Genomic DNA, 25,241 nt, shown 5'->3' with positions numbered 1-25,241 from the left:
TGTGATTTGAGTAGCTTCTCTCTTGTTGCTTTCAAGATTTCCAATTTGTCTTTCAACAGTTTGATTACGTATTTCAAAAAGGATCTCTTTGAGTTTATCCCATTTGGAGTTCATTTAGCTTCTTCTATATGTAGATTAACGTTTTTCACCAAATCTGAGAAATTTTTAGCCATTATTTCTTCAAATATTTTATGCTTCTTTCTCTCATCTGGGACTCCCATTATACATATGTTGGTACTTTTGATGGTGTCCTATAGGTCATCCCTTAGGCTCTGTTCATTTTTAAAAAATTTCATTCTAAGCATTAATATAATTCTTTCTCAGACTGTATAATTTCAACTTGGCCTATCTTTTAAGTTCTTTCATCTATCTGCTCAAATCTGCTGTTGGGCCCCTCTAGCAAATCTTTCATTTCAGTTATACTTTTCAACTCCAGAACTTCTATTTGGCTTCTTTTTAATAATTTGTCTTCTCATTGCTGTTTTCTTTAGTTAGATATTTATTCTCAATTTATCCTTTATTCTGTGGACATGGGCTCTGTGCATACCAGTCGTAAATGGTAGTTATTGTCATAATTCATTAAGATAATATCTAAGGCTCCTTTGAGCTTGGAGACCCTTGGAAACAGCATGGTGCAATACCATTCATGTATATTAAGTATTTGTTTTTCCAGAATAAATGGTAATGAAGCTTGTGTTCTTGGGGACTATAGTAGGGCTCAATAAATGGGATTCCTTATTTAATTAAAATCAGTGAAAGTATTTTTCTTTTCAGAAGCCTAGTTGTGAGAGATAAAGAACCACATGTTCTGTAGATAGCTGACAAATTTCTTTTACTTGTTTTTGTATCCACATGATTGATTGATTGTAAAAAAGCAAACAATGCTAATGGCCACTTTGGTAAAAACACACAGTGTTCAAACCTAAGGAGGATTACATTCTTTGGACGGGCTTTATTCCCAGGATATCAAACCCCTTGGCCATGACAGCAGCTACTGCTTCACATAGCAGCATACGCCACATGTTCACCTTCAATATTTCTCCTGAGAACATAGAAAAAGACAGTAAATTTTCTTTTTACAAATCACTATTAAAGAATCTATGTTATTTCTGGATTTTACTGAGAAGTGAATAGCCCAACCCATAGATGTTTTGGGGCTTTAATTAGAATCACCTTTACCTTAAACTATAAGGGGAAACAATCTAAGAAATAAAAGTGTTCTGTTCAAGAAGTCTGTTTTCAACTGATGATAAAAGAGATACAAGGCCTGCATTGATTAGACTGTAATTTTATCTTTCTTTTTAGAGTTCTTTCCTAGGCCTCATGGTCTGAATTAACTATAAACTTTAACACCATAATGGTGAGATTCTTTTCCTAATGAAGTTTTAGTTCTCAGGCATGACTCTCAGAAATGCCTACTTGCCATGCAACATATTAATTCAGTCTACTTCATTAACTATGTAACAGGGTAGAGCAAAAAGCCTACAAAAGGTATCATTTTTTTCCCTCAAGCGTAGTTTTCGTTATCAAGAATCCCAAAGATTCATTCTGGGACCCTCAGTCACACTGCTTTTGTTGGAAATGTCCTATTCCTAGTGGCCTTCCAATTGCTTTTCTTTAGAGTCTTATGGTTCCGTCCCATGTGCCTGAGGGTGGGGAAACTAGTCAGTTTGGGAATGGCAAGAATTCCGTTTATGCTTTTATTAGAGCAAGCTCAATTTTGTCTTGTGTATATGATATGGATTAATGTGTAATTGGGGGAAAAATGGGGGGAAGGTGGTTTCCATAAATAAAACAAATTGAAAACCACCTACATCCAACTCAAATAAATGCCTTGTTGGTGGCCAATCCCCAAAATGACTATTGGATGAACTACTCACCAGTTTGTCGATCTTTCTCCACACAATAGCAGCTATCATAGAATTCTGTGAAAGTAGTTGCCAGCTCATAGATATAATCACAGAGAGTGTGGAGAAATAAGTCATCTAAAATCTTCTGCAGAACCTCAGGGAACCGCAAAATGCACCGGCCTAGTTTCCATTCCTTCTCATGGTCCAAAATGATCTTGGTCTCTCGAGCAGCTTTCTGGAGCATTTCTTCATCAATACTGGCCAGACGTGCAATCGACCTGAAAAATCAGGTAACGGCCATCATTCCCCTTTGTTAAGTACATTCTTCTCCATCGAAACATGTAATAAGAAGTGACTGATATAAACTAGAAATGATCATCATTTGATTCAAAATAAAACAATGTTGTACCCACAATTACCTGATTCTAGTGAAGGCATACAACAAGTAAGCCGCTGTATTTCCTCTGTCATCCAGCATTTTGTCAAAGGAGAAGATATAGTCATTCAACCGGTTATGGGAAAGATCAGCATATTTGATACAGCCATAAGCAACAGATGTCTGAGCAGCCTTCAATTCCTCTGTGGTTAAGACCTTTTGGAAAAAGAAAAAAATAGTTCATAATCCTGTCTCATAGACAAAAGATGGGCGTAAGGAGCATCTAATGGTGCTTTTTAATCAGTACACTTTAATAGAAACTTGATTTGTAAATTATGAAATGTCTGCTTGAATATGTTACTCAGTAAATAAGAAACTGAAAGCACCAATTATTAGTTTATATCCGCTTCATTCCATCAAAGATTCTGAGGTAGCTTACAGGAAACAAGTACAGTAAAATAAAAACAAAAATTAGGGTCAGGTAATTAACTGGAATTAAAATAGGGTGTCAAGAACTGGAGATCTAATATTGTTTTGCTAAATTTGGTCATAGATTCTGAAGCATTATTAGGTCACAAGTAAGTAAGTAAGGATTTCTGTTCTGGACATGATGCAGTAGCTTGAAGCAGACTAACCCTTCCAGCAAAATCAACTACTTAAAAGCTGAATAAATTACATGAAACAACCATTTGAAGTCACCAGAGAGCATCAACACAAGGACACCATTAAGACAACCAGCTGGTATGCTATCTGTCGGCCAGAAAACCTAACTAGGAAGATGATATTATTTAGAACCATTATAATTTTTCATCCACAATGTCAGATAAAATGACTAAAAACCAAGAGGTGAGGTAGGGGGAGGGAGAAAGAAGACAATAGAAACAACAAAAACAAGTGAACAGCAACTTTAAAGTCTGGAATTGTTTAAAGAATACTTATTAGCTACAAAGAAGAAAAATAGTAACTTTACAGTGGAGAAAACTGATAGTATCACCTTAACAAAGTGATCAAAATTAATATTAATAATCATGAGAGATATCAACATCATGTGCCTCCTGAAATAAAAAAGTGAGAAGAACTCCTATCTTCCCAAGACTGCATAACTGGAATTTAATCATGAGGAAATACCAGATAAATCCAGCTGAGGGACATTCCACAAAAAACCTGACCCTTCGTAAGTGTCAAGATCATGAAAGTCAAAGAAAGAGCAAGGAACTGCCCAGATTAAAAAAGAATAAGGAGACATGAAAACTAAATGCAACATGTGATCTTGCACTAGAAAAAGGACATCTGTGAGACAAATGGCAAAACTTGACTAAGGTCCGCAGATTAGTGAATTGTATTGCAGCAATGTTAATTTCCTGATTTTGATAATCATACTACGGCTGTAAGATGTTAATGTTTGGGGAAGCTAATATGGGAATTCTTTGTACTATTTTACAATTTTTGGTATGTCTGAAATTATTTCAAAATGAAAAGCTAAAAGAAAAAATTCAAAATGAAAAGCTAAAAAGAAAACTATGATTAAGGTATTCAAATAATTAGACGAGAGACAAAATAATTGGATGAAAAGCAAAATTTCAATAGACATTTGGAATACAGAACAGCAAAATATCTGAAGTAGAAAAATATTCAAAATAAAGCACGGAGAGAAGAAAAGTGAAAAAAAAGTGAAAGACACTTTGGGAGACCGTCAAAAGTTCTAATATAATATATGTACTTAGAATTCCAGAATAGAACGGGGCAAAGATGCAATATTTGAAGAAATATGGCTGAGAATTTTCCTAAACTGATGAGGAACCCAACCCACAGGAAGCTCAGCAACTCCCAAGCAAGATAAGTACAAAGGAAAGAAGGAAACTCCCTAACTCCCTCTCCAAACCAAACCTAGGCAATTAAAAAAAACTGCAGGGAGGAATAAAGTTCACAGGAAAGGGTAAATATGTGGATAAATATAAATGAATAGATGGTCTAAAACAAACACTACACAAAAGACTTGAACAGACCCTTCACAAAAGACACCCAGATGGCCAATAAGCAATAGTCAACATAAATTACTCATCAGAGAAATGCAAATTTTATCTCACCATAGTGAGATACTAATACACATTCACCAGAAAAGCTAAAATAAAAGACTCACAAAAAGTTATAGTGGAAGATATGGGGCAACTGGAACAATCACATATTAGTGGTGAGAGTGTACAACGGTTATAACTCTCTCCTTGGCACAATTTTTAATAAAGTTAAGCATAAGCCCACCCTACAACCCATCAATGCCATTCCTAGATATACGTCCAAGAGAAAAAGTGCATGTACCCATAGAGTGGCTTGAACAGCAACGCTGAAATTAGCTTCTTATTTGTAATAGTCAACAAACAGAAACAACCCTAATGTCCATCAACAGAAGAAACATAATACTATTATCTAGGGACTTCCCTGGTGGTACAGTGGTTAAGAATCCACCCACCAATGCAGGGGACACGGGTTCGAGCCCTGGTCTGGGAAGATCCCACATGCCACGGAGCAACTAAACCTGTGCACCACAACTACTGAGCCTGTGCTCTAGAGCCTGCGAGCCACAACTCCTGAGCCCGTGTGCCACAACTACTGAAGCTTGTGCGCCTAGAGCCCGTGCTCCACAACAAGAGAAGCCACTGCACACCGCAACAAAGAGTAGCTCCTGCTCGCCACAACTAGAGAAAGCCCGAGAGCAGCAATGAAGACCCAATGCAGTCATAAATACATACATACTATTATCTAGCAATAAAAAGAAATGAACTACTGATACACCTGGAAAACAGAACACAAGTTATGATTTCATTAAAGTCCTCAAATAAACAAAAGTGATCTATGGTGACAAACTTTCTGGGGTGATGGAAATATAACTTGATTGGTTGGTGTTATCATATCTATACATATGTGTGTGTAAAAATTCATCAGGCTTTACATTTTACTGTATGCAAATCAAAAAATACTAGCTGAAATGGCCAAATAAATAAAAGAGTCAAAGCAGTTTTTGTTATCATGCAGACTAAACAAATTGATTAGGTGACTAAATTTTCCATTTTTCATCTGATTGTGCCACTTGTGCCTAGGCCAGAACTAAAAGGCAAAACCATTCTGGAGATACCAACTGGGTATACCTGACAACCACCTACTGGAAATAGAGAAAAGAAGTATTTTACATTTCATTTTGCTAACAGTGGAAAGGGAACAGATGGGAAGAATGTAGCCTTACAGCCTGCCTTCATGCTCTCTGGATTATCAGTGATCTACCCAAACCAAACAAGAGAGTGTGTCCTCAAAGAACCTTTTTTTTGTTTGGCTCTTTGATGTCTACATTTCTTCCTATTCTGTGTCTCTTTCTGTCATTTTATTCTTCTGTTTATAGTAATTATGTTCATTCCAAAATACCACTTGACTTGCAGGAGAGTAAAAGACCTAAGACTCTTTGAATCTCAATCCTTGACCTCTGTTATTCCCATCTTAAATTTTTTTGATGCTTTTTTTTTCCACTTTGATGCAGTTCCTCCAAACTCCACACAGATCCAACCATAATCCTTTCTAAGGGTGCTATGAAAGCCCATCATGTTTCCTATGCTGATGGCTCATCAGTGGTCGCGAGTGGTAGGTGTTTACTGCTATGATCATTCTACAAATGCTCCCAGACAAAGGAGCTCAGCAGATGTACACTCTAATGTAGGCTCTTCAGTCAGACCGTCTCAGTCTTCAATATTCTCCCATTACTGGTTCAAAGCAGTGACAGGTGAACTGCCAATAAGAAGCAGAGATTCTATGCCACATTAACAAAGGCAGAAAAGGCCATGGCCTTCTGTAATAGCCAAGAGCTGTATTTTCACAATAAATACTCAACAATTCAAGAAACAAATTGTGCAATAAAATCTGAGTAATATAAGCCTGTCAAAAGTGGACTGACTCCTTATAATCCTTCCCAGTTCTCTCAATAAAGACAAAAATAGGGCCTCCCTGGTGGCGCAGTGGTTGAGAGTCCGCCTGCCGATGCAGGGGATACGGGTTCGTGCCCCGGTCTGGGAGGATCCCATATGCCGCGGAGCGGCTGGGCCCGTGAGCCATGGCTGCTGAGCCTGCGCATCCGGAGCCTGTGCTCCGCAACGGGAGAGGCCACAACAGTGAGAGGCCCGCATACCACAAAAAAAAAAAAAAAAAAAAAAAAAAAAAAAAAAAAAAAAAAAGACAAAAATAAAAAACCACAACACAATGCATGATACACAATACACAAGTAAGTCTTTGGATTACCTTGTCTCTTTCTTTTTCCTTCAATTTGTCCATGGAGCGTTTTAGTCCTTCTTCCAGAAGGTCTATGAGGCGCACTGTTTCACCTGATCGTGTTTTAAACTTCTTCCTGATAAAATTTAAATGTCCCAGTTAAACAGATTTTGAAGCAGACCTTCCAACTTAGAAATCTTTGAAAATTAAGGTTTGACACTGCCTTATTCAGCTGACAACCAGGGAGGATGCCAAAAGAAAGCAGATACAGTCAAGTGTCTCTGATCTATTAACCCTCAACTCCAAGCATTCTATGCTTTAGGCTCCTAATAGCATTCTCTACATGTTCACCTTTAATACATTCGCTAAAACAGAAAAAAAGACATCCGTTAATTCATTTTTCTGAACACAAAGTTTGGCTCAGTTGTTTTACATTCTTAGAAAATTATTAATTAATTACACTTTTGCTTCTAGAATTGCTTGGGAAATAAGCAAATTCTTAACTGGAATCTTACTTGCATTTCTCTGAATAGTAATTCCACCTGTCCAGTGGTAACCAACCCTAGAAGCATATCGGAATCAGTCTGAGAACTTTAGAACTGGATGCCAGGGCCCCATTCATACTCACTGAAATCAGAATCTCTGTGGATGGGGCAAAAGTACTGATAAGCACTGCCCTGGGTAACTGCACTATTAAAAAGCATTTCATGAAAATTGGATTTTACCTATTAAAAAGAAGTTTGCAAGACATCCAAGTATAAGATGTCTGTCTTTTTCTTTTTTTCTTTTTAAGTTTAAAAAATCCTTCAATCCCAATAATGGTACAAAGGAAGCATGTTTTTCTATCTAACACAAAGTCTGCCCAAGTAATTTTGATACTTCCTGTTAAAGTTACATGTTCAGTGCTGCCTTAAAAAGGATCACCTTGCCCTTCATTACAGAATTAAAACTCCTTTATTATTCCAAAAATACATTAAATACTTCCATAGCTTTCCTTATACCATCCCCTCCCCTCCTTGAATGTTCCAACAACTTCCAGACCTTCTGTGTGATGAAATGATATCTATCATAAAGCCTAGCCAAAATGCTAAGAAAGCCTTCCTTATTGTCTTCACTTTGCAATAACTGGTCTTTCCCATTATTCCCTACCTGCGCCTGCCTTGAATTTTTGTTTTTTTGTGTTGGTTTACTCCTCTGACCAGTGGTTCTAATGAGAGGGATGCATACCTGAATACCAAAAGAGCTTTCGAAAACAGATGCCTAATACCCACTGTAGACCTAATAAGTCAGTAACTCTCCTGGTAGGGCCTGGCATGTATATTTTAACAGGCTCCAAAGGGAACTGCTCTGCTTTAGAGACAGGCTTCTTCTTCAGGAAGGAGGCCATGTTTTATGTTATCTTCATGTACACACTGTGGAGCACCCAGCCAACGAGGTGCTCAATAAACAGGAAGATGATCAAATAAAATGATAAGTTATTTATTGTAAAAAGCCTTAAAACAGAAAAATTCACTAAAAAATAGATGGCAGAATCTGAGCATTTTAATGTCAATATTTAAAATATGGTAGGCTGCTACTGGCTAACTATCACTGATATTATTTTTCTTTTTTATGGTGTAGGACACCATAATTACATGATACTGAATGCAGAAATATAAAACAACAACCAAAAAAAGAAGTAAAAAATCCCTTAGCCATTACATGATAAACAAATTAAATGCCAATATATAAATGGTGATAAATATCAGACATAAAAGGTAAATGTGTTAATTTTCTCCTAACTGTAGGAATAATCATCTAAATGTTAGTCAAGGGCTTCCCTGGTGGCGCAGTGGTTGAGAGTCCGCCTGCCGATGCAGGGGACGCGGGTGCGTGCCCTGGTCCGGGAGGATCCCACGTGTCGTGGAGCAGCTAGGCCCGTGAGCCACGGCCACTGAGCCTGCACATCCGGAGCCTGTGCTCCCCAACGGGAGAGGCCACAACAGTGAGAGGCCCGCGTACCGCAAAACAAACAAACAAACAAACAAAACCCAATAGTTAGGAAACTAAGATACTATAAAGCAACACTAACACGTGGGTTAGTTTTTCAGCTCTTTCTTAGGACCATGAAAACCACAGTAAGGACCCAATGTCTTCTAATTAACAAAAAAGCGCAGCTATACAGAAGAGTCATATGTTACAATAAATGTCTGATCTAAGGTATTTGGTCTCCATATAATCTTGTATCTAAAATAAATACCCTGACACCCCTAGCCTGCCTTTTACATGCTTAATTAGGGCTTTTGTACACTGGCTTGTTAAGCATCTTGAGCTAGCTCATGTAGTTTTTAGAAACATCACCCACATTTATGTGATGGTAGTATTTAGGCCGTGTCACCAAATCTAAAATGATATGGTGATTAAATAGCTAAGTGATCCTAAGACAATATTAAATGTAAGATGTTAAAAATTTCTCTAAATTCTCCCTAAAAGGCTACATTCTCTGGCAGTGTTAAGACATAGGTATAAAACATCTCAGCTGCGTACACCACTACAGCATACGTAGACTATGGTATCAAATGAAATATAGCCTCTTTCAAAGAAATCTGGGGGTCAGGTGTGTCATTTCCACCTTCAGATTTTCCAGACTTACTTGTCTTCCCCCAGCACCACACCAAATCCAGCATGAGACACTCGAGTTACTTCAGGGTCATACCAACCAATCATCTGAGCACCACCAAATATTGTCTGGAAGTGTAAAGACTACAAAGAAATAGAAAGAGAAAGTTACTTGCTAAACTTTCTAATTAAAAAAATGACTTAGAGCTCTTCTGCTTAGGAATAAAAATTTGTAAAATTCAAATCACTCACACATCTGTAAGGCAAGTAAAGTTGTAAAAGCTCTTCTTTATTCCTTATATGTGAGAAAAGGAACACCCTTTCAGTTTACAGAGACAAGCAGGAAAGCTGAAAACTGTACAAGTTTGGTCAAATCCAAACCCTGTTCTTTCCCTTATATTACATTACTTTTCTGAATTTTTGTAGGGAAATTTATAGGGTCTTAGGGCCAAATGCCTCACCAATCGGACAATGTAAACATATACAAATCTTCGAACTCACTTACTTGTCCATTGTCTACCACATAGATGATCATATCTGCTTTTTCCTCAAACAGTCTTTGTTTAATAGCAGCCAGGTCAGATGTATCATAGGTATAACCTCCATCTGATTTTACTATGGTTAATGGTATGGAACATCCTGGAACAAACACAATCTTTCTGCCATCATCCACTTGCACAAATCCTAGAAGAAAAAAAAACTTTATTAATAATGTTAAAAGAATCTTAAAGGACTGTAAATGCTTAGCCATTATAGGATATTTATTAGAGAGCTCAAAAAAAAAATCACAGACTTTTTTCCCTCAATGTGACCTAGTATGAGCCTTGGGAAATGGTTATTGTCAAGGTTGTCTGGGCACCCAGGGTGTGTTCAGGGCACAGGTGAGATATCCTGGCAGTTTTCTGGACTAACACTACACTTGACTCCCAAACTCTTCATAGAGCATCCCACTGGAGCCCACCTGCTCGGCAGACACAGAACACGGAAATCTGTGCTTTGTTTTCAAGCTGGAGTCACAGACTTCCTTTGGGAGGAGGATGCAATTTTTATCATTACCTCTTAAAATGTATTCATTCATTTACAGTTTTAAAGTTAAAACTGCAACAGAGTTCAGGAAACAAACATGGCAGGATTTAGCATTTGGAATGATTAGTGAAAAGTAAAAATAAAATCATGTTCATACACTCATGATGAAAAAGACAAAATTCTTGGATGCAGGAAGGGACAGGAGAGTACATGATGGCAAAGACAGCTATCTAGAGTTCCAGCGGTAGCGGGAGAGGAGAGCGGACCCCAGAGAGCCCTGTGCAGCCCCACTGCCGCCGCCGGCCTAGTTACCATCACATCCCGGGAGGGGCCGCAGCTGGCCCCAGTCACCATCGCCGCAACCATGAGCAGCGAGGCCGAGACCCAGCAGCCGCCTGCTGCCCCCCCGCCGCCCCTGCCCTCAGCGCTGCCGACACCAAGCCTGGCACGACGGGCAGCGGCGCAGGGGGCGGCGGCCCGGGAGGCCTCACATCGGCGGCGCCTGCCGGCGGGGACAAGAACGTCATCGCAACGAAGGTTTTGGGAACAGTAAAATGGTTCAATGTAAGAAACAGATATGGCTTCATCAACAGGAATGACACCAAGGAAGATGCATTTGTACACCAGACTGCCATAAAGAAGAATAACCCCAGGACGTACCTTCGCAGTGTAGGAGATGGAGAGACTGTGGAGTTTGATGTTGTTGAAGAAGAAAAGGGTGTGGAGGCAGCAAATGTTACAGGCCCTGGTGGAGTTCCACTACAAGGCAGTAAGCATGCAGCAGACCGTAACGATTATAGACGCTATCCACGTCGCAGGGGTCCTCCACGCAATTACCAGAATAGTGAGAGTGGGGAAAAGAATGAGGGATCGGAGAGTGCTCCTGAAGGCCAGGCCCAACAGCGCCGGCCCTACCGCAGGCGAAGGTACCCACCTTACTACATTCGGAGACCCTATGGGCGTCGAGCACAGTATTCCAACCCTCCCGTGCAGGGAGAAGTGATGGAGGGTGCTGACAACCAGGGTGCAGGAGAACAAGGTAGACCAGTGAGACAGAATATGTATCGGGGTTATAGACCACAATTCCGCAGGGGCCCTCCTCGCCAAAGACAGCCCAGAGAGGACGGCAATGAAGAAGATAAGGAAAATCAAGGAGATGAGACCCAAGGTCAGCAGCCACCTCAACGTCGGTACCGCCGCAACTTCAATTACCGACGCAGACGCCCAGAAAACCCTAAACCACAAGATGGCAGAGACAAAAGCAGCCGATCCACCAGCTGAGAATTCGACGGCTCCCGAGGCTGAGCAGGGCGGGGCTGAGTAAATGCTGGCTTACCATCTCTACCATCATCCGGTTTAGTCATCCAACAAGAAGAAATGAGTACGAAATTCCAGCAAAAAGAAATGAACAAAAGATTGGAGCTGAAGACCTTAAGTGCTTGCTTTTTGCCTGTTGACCAGATAACTAGAACTATCTGCATTATCTATGCAGCATGGGGTTTTTATTATTTTTACCTAAAGACGTCTCTTTTTGGTAATGACAAAAGTGTTTTTTAAAAAAAATTAAAAAGCCTGGTTTTTCTCAATACACCTTTAAAGGTTTTTAAATTGTTTCATATCTGGTCAAGTTGAGATTTTTAAGAACCTCACTTTTAATTTGTAATAAAAGTTTACAGCTTGATTTTTTCAAAAAAGTCAACAAACTGCAAGCACCTGTTAATAAAGGTCTTAAATAATAAAAAAACAAAAAACAAAAAAAACAGCTATCTTTGAGTGCATGCTACTTACTATGTGCTAAATACTATACTAAGCCTTAAATTCAACCTTCACAATAACTCTCTGCAGTAAATACTGTTATTACTGTTGTTTTTTTTTTTTTTTTTTTTTACACTTTAGGAAACTGATGCTTGGTAAGGTGAAGGCACTATAAAATGCTGGTTAAAAACAAACTCTGAAGCCAGACTGCCCAGGCTTGAATCTCAGACTTATTACTTATTAGCTATGTAACTCTGGGAAGTTACTAACTTCTCTGTGCTTTTCTCATTATTAAAATTTCATTATCTTAAGTGTACAAATAAAATATGCTAGAGAGGGTAGAGAAAAGGGAACCTTCTTACACTTCTGGTGGGAATGTAAATTGGTGCAGCCACTATGGAAAACAGTATGGAGGTTCCCCAATAAACTAAAACTAGAGTTGCCATATGATCCAGCAATCTCACTCCTGGGCATATATCTGGACAAAACTATAATTCGAAAAGATGCACGCACCCCTATCTTCACAGCAGCACTATTCCTAATAGCCAAGACATGGAAACAACCTAAATGTCCATCAACAGATGAATGGATGAAGAAGATGTGGTACATATACACAATGGAATATTACTCAGCCATAAGCAAGAATGAGATAATGCCATTTGCAGCAACATGGATGGACCCAGAGATTATCATACTAAGTGAAGGAAGTCAGAAAAAGGATGACAAATATCATATGATATCACTTATATGTGGAATCTAAAATATGACACAAATGAACCTAACTATGAAACAGAAACAGACTCACAGAGAACAGACTTGTGGTTGCCAAGGTGGGGGGAGGGAGGGAGTGGGAGTGTGGGGTTAGCAGATGCAAACTATTACATATAGAATGGGTAAACAAGATCCTACTGCACAGCACAGGGAACTATAGTCAACATCCTGTGATAAACCATAATGGAAAAGAATACGAAAAATATGTATTTACATATATATATATATATATATATATATATATATATATAACTGAATCACTTTGCTGTACAACAGAAATTAACACAACATTGTAAATCAACTATATCTCAATTAAAATTTTTTTTTTTTAATTTTTATTTTTTTGCAATACGCGGGCTTCTCACTGTTGTGGCCTCTCCCGTTGCGCAGCACAGGCTCCAGACGCGCAGGCTCAGCGGCCATGGCTCACGGGCCCAGCCGCTCCGCGGCATGTGGGATCCTCCCGGACCGGGGCACGAACCCGTGTCCCCTGCATCGGCAGGTGGACCCCCAACCACTGCACCACCAGGGAAGCCCCCAATTTTTCTTTTTAAATTCATTATCTTAAAAGTATGGTCCCTAGGCTCCATAATGTGACTAACAAATACCATTTCTTATTCAAGGAACCAAGTTTCCTTGCAGATACCAGATTGGCTGAACCCAGATCTAAGGCAAATCGTCGAAAAACATAAAAGATATTAAACCTAATTTACAATAATGCTAAAAACAATCCAGTTGTCACATCTGGAAGATATTAAGAAATTAATTTATTATTCTGAAAATTGATAAAGAAAAATAAAGGACCAAGAATTTATACTGTTTGTCTTCTATGAATTGTACCTCAGGATAACCAAAATCATTATGTGACAAAGTTCTGCACATGAGAATTCCAGGTAACAAACAAAGGAATGACAGAATGCCACCGTTTTCCAATCTCTAATGAAATAATAGAACAAAGTCATGACAATCAACAGCTGCTAAAACCTCTAGGGGAAAGTCTAATGGGGAAATTAAAGGATAGATCAGGCTGACAACACCTGAACCCACTAATTCATCTTAACATCATAATAAGAGAGCCAACCAAAAATTGGCATTCTTGCAAATAAGCAAGACAAAACAAAAAAGGGAAGAAAAGAAAAACACAAATCAGAATTTAATCAAACCTCTTTAGAAAATACAGATAGAGGAATTGTTACATAACACCATATGGGACAACAGCCTAGTTTCTTCAAATAAATGAGAAAAAAGGATGGGGCTAACAGAGAGAAACCCATGACCTACAGAATTTATAGTAAACAAACGTGCAGACACTGAAAAAAATACTCATGATTAAAAAAGATTATGAATCAACTTGGGAAATTTGAACTCTTGACTCACTATTTAATATTAAGGAATTATTAACTGTCATGGAATAATAATGGTATTGTGGTTTTGGGATGGGATGAAGGGCCTGTTGTTTCAGAGACAAACCAAAGCAGTTATACATGAAATTATATGATATAAGCAGTGTATATAGGAAGGCACAGACATAGTAAGATCGGCCTGCATTCATAATTAAGTTGGGTAACAAGTGCGTGGAGTTGGGGATCACTATAATATTCCCTCCGCTTTTGCCTATGTTTGAAAATTTGTATAATAAAGTTAAAAAAAAACAAAACCTCACCTCTATCTTCAAACTCCTTCACAATATCATTCATCCTATCTTGATAGAAGGATTCTCCCCTCTCTATTAAAGAGATGTCCAATGCCTCATAGATTTTATTAAACTCTAGGGAAAAAGTTACCAAATAAAGAAAATGTAAAATTTAAACAAATAGGAAACATGCATCTTACCTTAAAAGAAATTATTTAATTGAAGCATTTGGAAGGAAATTAATTACATGAAAATGTATGAAACAGAGCATTACATACATACTGCCACTTTGAAAATTTGGAAAGAATATAGCAAGATACACATCAAAATTATTAATAGTGGGTAGGAATACAGATAATGTATTTCCTTTTTTCCTGTCTACATTTATTTTGTTCCTGCAAGGAACAAATACCTACTGTAATTTTTAAAAAATTTACTCTTAGAAAATATAAGTGAGAAGAGAAAAAGAGAAGCCTTTCCTATTTGGAGATCAACTGTTTACTGAATTTTCTTATATAGTTTTTTTCTGATTTGTACCATTTATCTGTTTGTCTAGCCACGCATTAGTGACACAAGATAACCTACAGTAGCACAAAACATTTTACTGCCTAGCGTGGCAAAACAGCCATCAGCCTTTTCCAAAGATCTACTGGCTATTCTTGTTCATTTATTCCTCAAAGTGACCTTCCAGATTATGTTAAAATTGTCTTAAAACCACAAATGAATGTGGAGAACTAGGGGATTCTGCATGACACTCTATCCAAACATTCTATTCCATCCTTTTGTGTATTTCCCTTCATTTTAGCCCTACGCATTCTTGGATAGACTTATTCCTAACTATTTTTATAGCTTTGGATGCTACTATGAATAGCATCTTTTTCTTTTCTACTTTCTTTTCTAACTAATTTTTCCTACTTCTGAGGAAGTTAAATTTTGCACCTGCCTGTCTTTATAAACTTTCTTTGTAGTTTCAACAACTTCAGAAAATACTTAAGAAAAATAATCTATTTGCTAGTCCTTGAAAATTTAACATGTCATTCAAGGTCAATTTTCAATACTCAAGAGACTATATGCAATAGTATCTGTTAGATGAATGAACAAAGCCCAGAAACTCACCTTGGCGGGAGACATCACAGATAAGCTTCCAAGCTTTTATGATGTCTGGATTTTTACTCTGGAGCAAAACAACACACTGGTATGCTCTCTTCTTAAATTCCTCCTCAGTATCAAATCTCTTCTTGGATTCCTGTGTTTAAAAAAAAAAAAAAAAGGTTAGGTTTGTAAAGAGTGACCCCCATATTTCTAGATAAAAAATTTGTACATTTCTCAAAAAAAGACCTAGACAAACTCCACAAATAGACTAGAGTGAGGAAGTAAAAATTTAGAACACCAGAACAAGTGCTCTATCTCAACAAAGAGTATTGTTACAAATGAATGCGCCAATAAAACCCTATTATTTCCTCTGAAATAATTTTTCTTAAAAATATAAAATTCTCACCACAGTGCTACCTCTACCTTTCCAATTCACACCAATGCTATGTTCCAGGAGAGTAATAATGAATAGCTAACAGATGAGGAGGAATTTTCTGGGCTCTATTTTCCATTCTGGATGAGCAATTCTTTTTGTAATTAAAAATAAAATTGCTTTCATTGTTTTTATATCTATTTTGAAAGCAACACATGCTTACTAAAAAAAAAAAAAAATTATTGTTAATCTCACCCCAAACTGACCAGCAATAACATTTTGATGGAAATTCTAGACATTTCTTTATAATTACAGATCTATGTGTTTAAAAAAAACTGGAAATATATGGCTTTTCTTTTACCTTGGTTTTAAAATTTAGCAATGTATTAAAAACATTTTATTGCATTAATAGATTTGCCTCATTATATTCAGTACACAGAATCCCAAGAGATTATAAGTTATTTCACCCATCTGATATCAGTAAACAGTTTATTTTCAATTTTTTCATTAGAAAATACATACCAAAGACAAAAATAACTTCAAAAAACCCAATAACCACCAACCAAAAACCCCACAAATGTTCACATTTTAATGCAGTAATCCTATTCTTGGGATACTGTCTATCATAAGGAAACGATTTTAAAAAGGAAAAAGACCTACAGTATGAAGTTTGAGCTCCCCCAAAATGGGGGAAGAAAATCCAACAATAGGGAGTGAAATTAACTTTGGTCCACAAATCCAAAATAATGTGCTGTTATAAAGTAACATGAAAGAGTTTGATAAAATGTTTAACAGGCAGAATACAAAAATGATATTATAACCACAAATGATATAATAAATGTTTGAATGTTTATATACGGATAAGTAAAGGAGTCACACTAATTGATTTAAAATTATGGTTTATGGTAAATTGTCTTTAAAAAACTGTTTATATATACTTAACAATGCTTTCAAAATATATAAAATGAAGACGATAATTACAGCATCAGAAATTTTTAAATATTAAAATGTATTTTGACTAACAAACTCCTAAATTCACTTAAGAATGGGTAATGTGGTAGAATTAAATTTTTAACATACACCAATAAAAAAAGCAAACATGATGTGTTAAGGAACAGAGAGTTTAGCAACTGTTATAACATAGTAGCTTCAAATACCATTTTAAACTCCCTAAGGAAAACAAATAATTGTGCTAAATGATAAACACACAAATAGAACAATAAATGAAATCAAACCTTATAAAAAGCCTGAAGATCCCCAATGGGAGGTGAAACTGTTAGGTAATCCGGAAATCTGTCTTGCAGGTGAGCAATGAGCATGCCAAACTGGGTCCCCCAATCTCCTACATGGTTTAATCTAATACCAAAAACAGAACATAAAATCACTTTAAAATGATAAACATGGTTATATTAGAGGAATTATATTCCATTAGGACCCACTAACATTAAGTGCCAGTACATTACATTTAGTAATATCTTTTTATGGAGGAGTTTCCTCAACTGGTCTGAGAGGCAAAGACCAGGTCTGTTATGTTTAGCATTGCATACCCAGGAATGGAGGCTGCAAACAGCAGGCCTCTAGGATTTGCTGAATGAAGTTCCTATCAATGGACTGTGATCTGTTTATTGTGTAGTTAACTGGGACAATGGCAGCTGGGCCAATGTTAGTCATTACCACAATTTTATGAAAATTTAACTTTTCAACTAATTATCTTAGTGTAGTTAGTGGTTCCCAAATGTCAATGGACAAAATTCTTCAAAATATGTCAATCCAACCACTTCTCATTCCTCACGGCTTTCATCTAATCTCAAACCACCAGATCATCTCTTAACTGGATTATTAAAACAGCCTTCTAATTCATTACTATAGTTTCTCCCTTAGTTGCCTAGCTTCTTCACAGAAACCAGAGTAATCTCTAATTAGATTACATGCCCTACTAACTAAGACTTTCCAATAACTTCTCACCGCACTTAATAAAATCCCAATTTCCTACCATGGTCTACAAGGCCCAGAACAATCTGTTTCTTGCTTACCTCTCTCACTAGAATATATACCCCTAGTATATGCGAGGCAATCAAGAAATATTTGTGGAACAAATGGAGGAGCTTTTTCTTTGGTTCCGCCCCCTACCCCAAGTCTTAAAAGCTGTTAGTCCAGAGGAGGGGCCAAGGACATAATTTAAAAGCCTAATGGGTGATTATGAAGCAGAACCACACTGATGAATCACTGATTTAGTCAGAGATTCTTTCTCAAGTGACATTTTCCCTGTCTATAGAAATCTCCAAAGAAAGCCAAGAGCACATACCGCAGCACGTTATATCCTGCAAACTCAAAGAGGCGGCACATGCTCTCTCCTATGATCGTTGACCTGAGATGGCCTACATGCATCTCTTTAGCTATGTTGGGAGAGGAAAAGTCAACTACAACCTAGGATAAATAATAAAGATTTTTTTTAAAGGGGTATAAACATTTTATTCTGCTAGCACATTCATTAATAACATTTAATAATAAATTTAAGACTTAAACAGTAGCTTGCATTGTAATTCAATTGTGTTAGGTTTTCTGATGAAACCTGTCCATTATTAACTGAAAAATAATCAAATTTGTTTAAACAAATTCTATTCTCTATTTCAGAGATAACTCATAAATATCGGTTGGCTACCTCAAATGCTTTACGGAATGAAAGAAAAAAATCACATAGCAATCAAGACCCAGGGGAAAAGTTACTTCACAGCTATGTTCATAATCTCAAAATATTAATGATTAAATCTCAGTATAAGAAGTAAAAGCCATTCCTAGTTACAACTAACACAATTCTAATGTATTATTATATCAATCAAAAATTGTACATATACCTTTTTGTTCTCTCCAATAGCAGGTAGTTTAACACCATTCACCAAGAGGTTGGTCAACTGTTGTGATACAAAGTCCTTTCTTAAGTGGACATTAATAAAACCTAAAGAACAATAGAGAAGAGAAAAAAAAATCAGAGAGCCTCCAAACTTGAGGATTGCTCACCCCCAAAGCCTTTCTCAATTTCACTTATGCTGACTCCAGAGCCTTAGTCTGGTTCTGGCAAAACTTTTCAGGCTTCCAACACCACTTGGGGCCTTGGCTTGAGCGCTCCTGTAAGTTCCCTGTTTCAGCATCTATTTCAAACCTTCACCACTCTCCTGAAAGCTTCTTACTTAATTCAGGGCCCCTTCACTCTCAGCAAATGATTTATTTACCTCTTAACAGAAAAGAGATGATTCTTTCGTACAGAATACCTGCCATGATCTATCTCCTTTTTGCTGATGAAAAACTAAGCCAGAGGGAGATAAAGTTAACTCATCCAAGACCAGGGTGGCTAAGTCTAGTTTAAAACTACAGTTTCCTACTCTCAGTCTAAGGTGCTTTCATCATCGTGTTCAGTATACAAGTTATAACCCTACGTTTATATTTAAAATGGTTTTCTTGGGCATTCCCTGGCGGGCCAGTGGTTGAGACTCGGCACTTTCAATTCTGTGGGCCCGGGTTCAATCCCTCGGTCGGGAAACTATTGGTAAAAATCCTACAAGTCGCATGGCACAGCTAAAAAAAGTTTTCTTATTTCTAAAGGACTCAGCAATCAATACAACTACTTAAGAAAGATAACATTATGACATACCAGGACCAGCAATTTCAACTTTTTCAATATATTCATTGTCTGGGAGGTGTTTGATAATGTTTCCAGCAATTTCCCTTGGATTAACTTTCTGTTCCTTGGTTTTGAGCATCTATAAAACGTAAATGATTCATTACACAACAGGTTTCAGCAAGGTATTAGGAAATGCACAACTGACAAAGCATCAGATGCATTTGACATAAGACCCATCAAAAGGCAGAAAAGCAGAGACCAATGACCTTGTAAAGGGATTGATTAAAGCATCAGACATCAAAGTGCCAGAGGAATAAAAAAGTGCCAAAACCACGGGACCTCCATTTGAAAATGAGTTGCCAAAACTATCTAGAACTTTTTAATGAAGACTTCTAAAGTCTTTAGTTATAATGCCCGTTTCCAGGATATTCACATTCCTAATTTGCAAATATTCAGAGCTGAGTAATAAATAGCACCCTTATAAACTTAACTCCAGCAAAGACACATAAAAATTATCTAGAAAAAAATCTGGTCTCTTTAGATGAAGCCTTTCTATTCAGCAATGAAAAGAAAGCAAAAAGTCCCAAACCAGGGGCAATAAACTACTAACACATTAGACAATGTAGCTATTAAAAATAGGGACCTCCTCTGACTGAATATGAAATACAGAAGCCCACCTCAAGACACATCTCCATCAAATATTTGATGGGAATGCTGGTTCCAGACAGCTAACTTTTAATCCCTCAACAATAACACAAAGCCATCCTGGACACAAAAGGAGGGAAGTGCCAAAACAATACCAACTATTACCCTTAAACACTGAGAATATATAGAGAGAATATATATATATATATATATATATATATATATATATATATAATTTAAATATTCAAATTGTGCTTTTTAAAAATTAAAAACATACATTCCCTTTTTTCAAGTTTTTCAGAACTGTGGAAAATGTTTTCCCTGAGGATAGAATGTGCTATTATTTATGGAAATGGTAATGATAATTATAATGCTTAAGAAAATCAAATCACCAGGAATGCTTTATAATAATATAATCACCTGAGAGATACCCATAGCACTATTACACTGATAGTCCCCAAACTTGGGCTGTTGACTTGGTGTCACTATCAGTGGAGGATTTTCCAAATCTGGATAGGCAGCCTTAATGGCACAACCAAAGACCTCTTGTAGGCAACTATTGATGTTAAGCATATTTTTAGTTGGTTTGCTCCTTTCTGCTTGAAGACTCTGTAAGAAAAGAATGAAAATGTCAATAAATTCTAAATTATCATACAAAATTTTCCCAGATATTCTGCGAAAACTTGAAATATCTTCAGAAGAACTGAAAGGTGATATACACTGATAGTGTAATGCTCTCATACCTAGGATATGCTGAGAAACATTAATAGGCCAAGTCTATCCCACAGCATCTAAGACATACATGTAAAAATGTCCTGAGTACTTTCTTTCTACCGTTATTTTATCAGAACAGAAATTAGCAATAGAGAGTAAGGGGCTGATTGGATTTTCTCAGCTTCCCTAAAGCACTGAGAAAATAATACAAAATAAATCCTAAATAACTTCTTATCAAATGCCAGAACTGAAAGCTCTATGGACAAAAGAAATGAAAAAATACACTCTCTCCATTAAAATGTTGACCCCTTCAAGGCATGAAATGAAACAGATAAAAAATACTGCTGGGTAATATTAATATATCAGAATAACAGGTTGTTTTGTCTTACTGCTATTCCCATGTTGGACTACTACTACCTCCTATTTCTCACTTTCTCTGAAGTGGAATATACTCATTTAAGATGGTGTAGAATTAATTAATTACCTCTATTATTGCACTTTTCATACCTTCTCCAAATTATCTGTATCACCAGACTTCTGATTGCAAAGAAAGTGTCCTATTTATGGCTCTGTCCCTGGCACCTAGCATTGTACCTGCCATGTAGCAGGTCAAGATGACTGGTGACTGAACACATATGCTCATAATGGAATACAAATGAAAATGCTGCTACAAAGTAATCACAACTTTACATCAGTCAAAATGCCAATGATGTGCAATATGAATGGCAACAATAATGAAAACTATTATTCGAGTGGTACTGAACTGAGTACTACTGAGTAACTTGAGTCTCAAAAACTGAGTCAAGTGCTTTATTTATTTATGTGCATTATTTTACTTCATCTACATAACAAAAATTCAGTTTGTGACTACTATCATCATTTCCTTGTGGGCTAGAGATTAAGTAACTGGCCAAAGATAACAAGGGCAAGTGGCAAAGTCAGGATTCATGGTCAGTCCTGCTGGAATGGAGCATTTCAAGTTCTATGCTTCCTCGTCACCCTCTCTACCATATGGAAGAAATTATATTCTTTAAACTCACTAAAATACTGATTTAAATTTTTAGTTAGTCAATAATTGACTCCCCTGTGATGACACACTCAAAAAAGTGGAGATATGCTTTTCACAATCTAAAGATTTCCAATAACAAATATTGGGTTGGCCAAAAAGTTCATTCGGGTTTCTCTCTAACATCTTAACGGAAAAACCCAAACAAACTTTTTGGCCTACACAATACTAAAGTTATTTAGATATGATCCTAAGACCCAAAACCAATTGTAGATAAATCTCAATCTATTTTTAAAGGCTGGGAATATCAGTATATATGTATGGATGTGTGTATGTTTTTGTGTGTATATATGTAAACACACGTATATGAATCCATTGTACTTAATCTCTACACCATGCAATTAAGTATTTGACTATAATTAAATACTTTTCCCCAACCTGTTTCATATGTGCAAGTCTTTTCTCCCCCAAAATGGTAAGTTCCATGAGGTTAAGAAATATTACATACGGTCCAAACACCTTTGCTATAACTCAATATAAGCATTCTGAAACACCTCACATTATGCAAACAACAACAACAACAACAACAACAACAACAAAAAAACCTCCTAAAACCACAGAGTTTTTGAGAAAATTAGCATCAGAAGCAGACTACTCAAAATCTGTGATTTTGTAATAAGAGCACCATCACATAGCAATATTAACATGGTCACTGGTGAAGAACGTACCTGTAATTCTAATAAGTACTAAGTAAATATAAGACTTAATCTTGGAGCGGGGGGAAGAGAGCTCAGTGGGAGGGGGTATAAGGAAGAGTTGAGGCTGTTGAGTTAATGAAAACAAGGGCAAAAATGCCTCTGAGACAACCATCCAACAGGTGTTTCTAACTCAGAGCATGCGGCCAAAGTGAGCCAGAGGAAGAGGGTAGGGAGAATGGGCATCCCACACTATTTATTCTTCTGTGGCTTGCTGTTCTCTGTTGCATACCTTGCATTCAGTGCTGTTACTCAGTAGGGCAAAGTATCTACGAAAGAACCAATGCGCCTTCCACATTACACTGACAGAATTCTCCTATTTACAATTAGAGCCAGTTCCCATTATGAAAATGTGTATTAGAATACATTGTACTTCCTTTTGTATCTTTTCCCTCCTAGACTCTAGCACATATTAGGCATTTAACAATACCTCTGAATTGAAATAAATATAACAGGGAAATGAGTAGAAATAAGTGCAGAATGAATGAGGTAATCAGAAAGGTGAGATATTTTGGGGGCAATTCCGTGGAAAAGGAATTTTGTGATTTTAGAAGACTTAAAGCTATTTTAAGCAGAAGAGATCACACTAGGTAATAAAAAGGCTTCATGGGAGTGGGGCAGGCAGAGTCTAAGATGAATAAATGGGGTAAGCTTTGGAAAAAAGGTATAATGCCAGTACAGCCTGGTTGAAAGTAGTACACACACAGGAGAACAATTATAGGAGTGAAGTCATCCTCTAGGATGTGTCATCAGCAGACCTGAAACGCAGGCCAAGAAATTAAAACCCCAACTGAAGCAAGCTCACTATGTTGACAAAACTTATAAACACTGTTCGATCATGAAGTCATTAAATAACCAGTACAACACAAGCTTCATGGAAAAAAATGTTCTGAAATACTAAGTGGAAAAAATATATATATATATGACGTTGTAAAATACGAAAGTAAAACTGTACAACAACCAACTTAAAGCAGAGAAGGGCTGTGGGTGTATTTAAAAGTATTTCCATTTGATAGAAGCAATTATGTAAAATTAAGCTGGCCAAACACTTAGTATGATGAAACATTTCAAAGGGCCCTAGAAGGACAAGAGCAATTGCTCCATTATCTGCACCAACAACTTAGTCCTAACTTGTCTCATGCAGGGAGAAAGGACAGGGTTTCTTCACTCCCTTTTCCAAATTCCTCAGGGCATGCTTTCAGAATCTTCGATAACAAGGATTTTAAAAAAAGACACAATAATTTAAATTGTAGAATGAAACCAGAACCCAGAGTACTCACCTTTTGAAGGATATTCAGCCGATACTTTAATTTTAAATTTTCTTCCCGCAACTGTTCCAAATTTGAAGAAGCTTCTGAACAACTGCAGTTTTTCAACCGATCAATTTCAGCAGTCAGAAACGTAATCTCTTTCTCCTAGGAAAGAAAAGCCACTTTGTTCAGTCGGTCATGACTGATGACTCCAACGACGTGATAAATTGTACCCCAGGCTTACTTCCTCCTTTCCCCTCCTCTCCACCTGGGTGTGGCAGAGGTGATGGGAATGAAGGAGTTTCCTTTGGATAAGCTGTGATTTTTCTTCCTTGAGGTTTTTGATCACATTAGGATATTATCCTTGATAAGAAAAAATGAAGCATGTGTGTTGGCGGGGAGAAACAGGAGTGTTAAGCATGCAAGGGGATAAGCTTCAGATCGCTTGTTTTTTTTTTGGCTCAAGTGCCATCCCTTCCGCCTTTTCTGAGACAAAAGGATTTCCCCGTTTTTTCCTCTCTTTGTTTCCAGGGTCGTAGGTCCTAGACTAGATGTTCTCCTCCAACTAAAGACGTGTCCAGTCAAAAGAAAATCAAGCTTCCAACCTAACTGCATTACGAGGGGAGACACGCCCTCACTTTAACTGTCAGATTGTCTACCTGGACATAACTACAGCCGAAAACATTGCCATAAATGAGCATACATTATGTTCCGGGCACTGAGCTAACACTTTTCAGAAATTATCTCTATTATTCTTATCACAACCCAGCGAGAGGATACTTACGGCCCCACACGGACACAGACCATGCGAGGAGAGCGGTAAAGAACGAGCCAATCTACCTGACCAACTTGTACTGTTGTGAGGGATTTAGCATAAGGCAGTTCCCGTGATGAGATGACACTGCGTAACCTACTTTCCCATCACCCCTCCCACCCCTCCCCACCTGGGCCTAGAGGGTAAGGGAACTGTCACTTTTTGACAAACTATGACAGTTCTTCCCCCCACGAATACTGAGGGCGAGAGAGCAAACTCCTGCTTGATAATGAACCACTGCACGGGCTTTTCAGGATTCCTCTTGATCAGCAGCACGGCGAGAACGGTGGCTGAGCTGCAAACAGGACCCAGGGCCCCTCTGCCGGGTCCCGCGCTTCCACCGAGAGCGCGCGCGTGTTCGGGAAAAGACGAGCACTGCTCGAGGCTGTATTCAACACGCCAGGCTCCAGCAACCCCCCCGCGGACACGCTGGCTTGGGGAAGTCAGCGAGAGGGGGACCTCCACCTCGCTAAACGTCACCGTCACCCGGGCCTGGAAACCACGGGTTCTTCCTCTCCCACCTCGGGGAGAGCGTTCCTCGGAGGGCATTAGCTTCCGAGGCAGCGTAGGCCGGTCCCCGCCTCGCTGCCGTCGCCTCATCGTTGCCCAGGCGGGAGCCAGGCCCCGGCACCTCCCTTCCAAACCTTCCCACCGGACCCACGCGGTCCCACCTGCTGCAGCAGCCGCGCGGAGCAATGAGCAACCAAGCCGTCCAT

General features: G+C 37.9%; 1 protein-coding gene and 1 pseudogene across 2 annotated transcripts; one reads left to right on the top strand and one right to left on the bottom strand.

The window, feature by feature from the left end:
- Nucleotides 1–814: 814 nt before the first annotated feature.
- RARS1 (arginyl-tRNA synthetase 1) lies at nt 815–25,241 on the bottom strand (the record flags this gene model as incomplete). Its single annotated transcript, XM_079703259.1, has 15 exons — nt 815–1,042; nt 1,881–2,128; nt 2,270–2,442; nt 6,505–6,610; nt 9,107–9,216; nt 9,578–9,756; nt 14,288–14,392; nt 15,374–15,503; nt 16,958–17,078; nt 18,028–18,149; nt 18,578–18,678; nt 19,372–19,480; nt 20,407–20,595; nt 23,742–23,876; nt 25,197–25,241. 15 exons carry the CDS (start codon nt 25,239–25,241, stop codon nt 933–935), a joined length of 1,983 nt encoding a protein of 660 aa, XP_079559385.1. The 3' UTR covers nt 815–932.
- Nucleotides 10,463–11,422, top strand: LOC307051858 (Y-box-binding protein 1-like; annotated as a pseudogene). Its single transcript has one exon. The product of its transcript is annotated as a Y-box-binding protein 1-like (transcript).

Source organism: Hyperoodon ampullatus (genome assembly GCF_949752795.1).
Source record: "Hyperoodon ampullatus genome assembly, chromosome: 4".
NCBI lineage: Eukaryota > Metazoa > Chordata > Mammalia > Artiodactyla > Ziphiidae > Hyperoodon > Hyperoodon ampullatus.
This window is presented reverse-complemented; position numbering and strand designations above follow the sequence as displayed.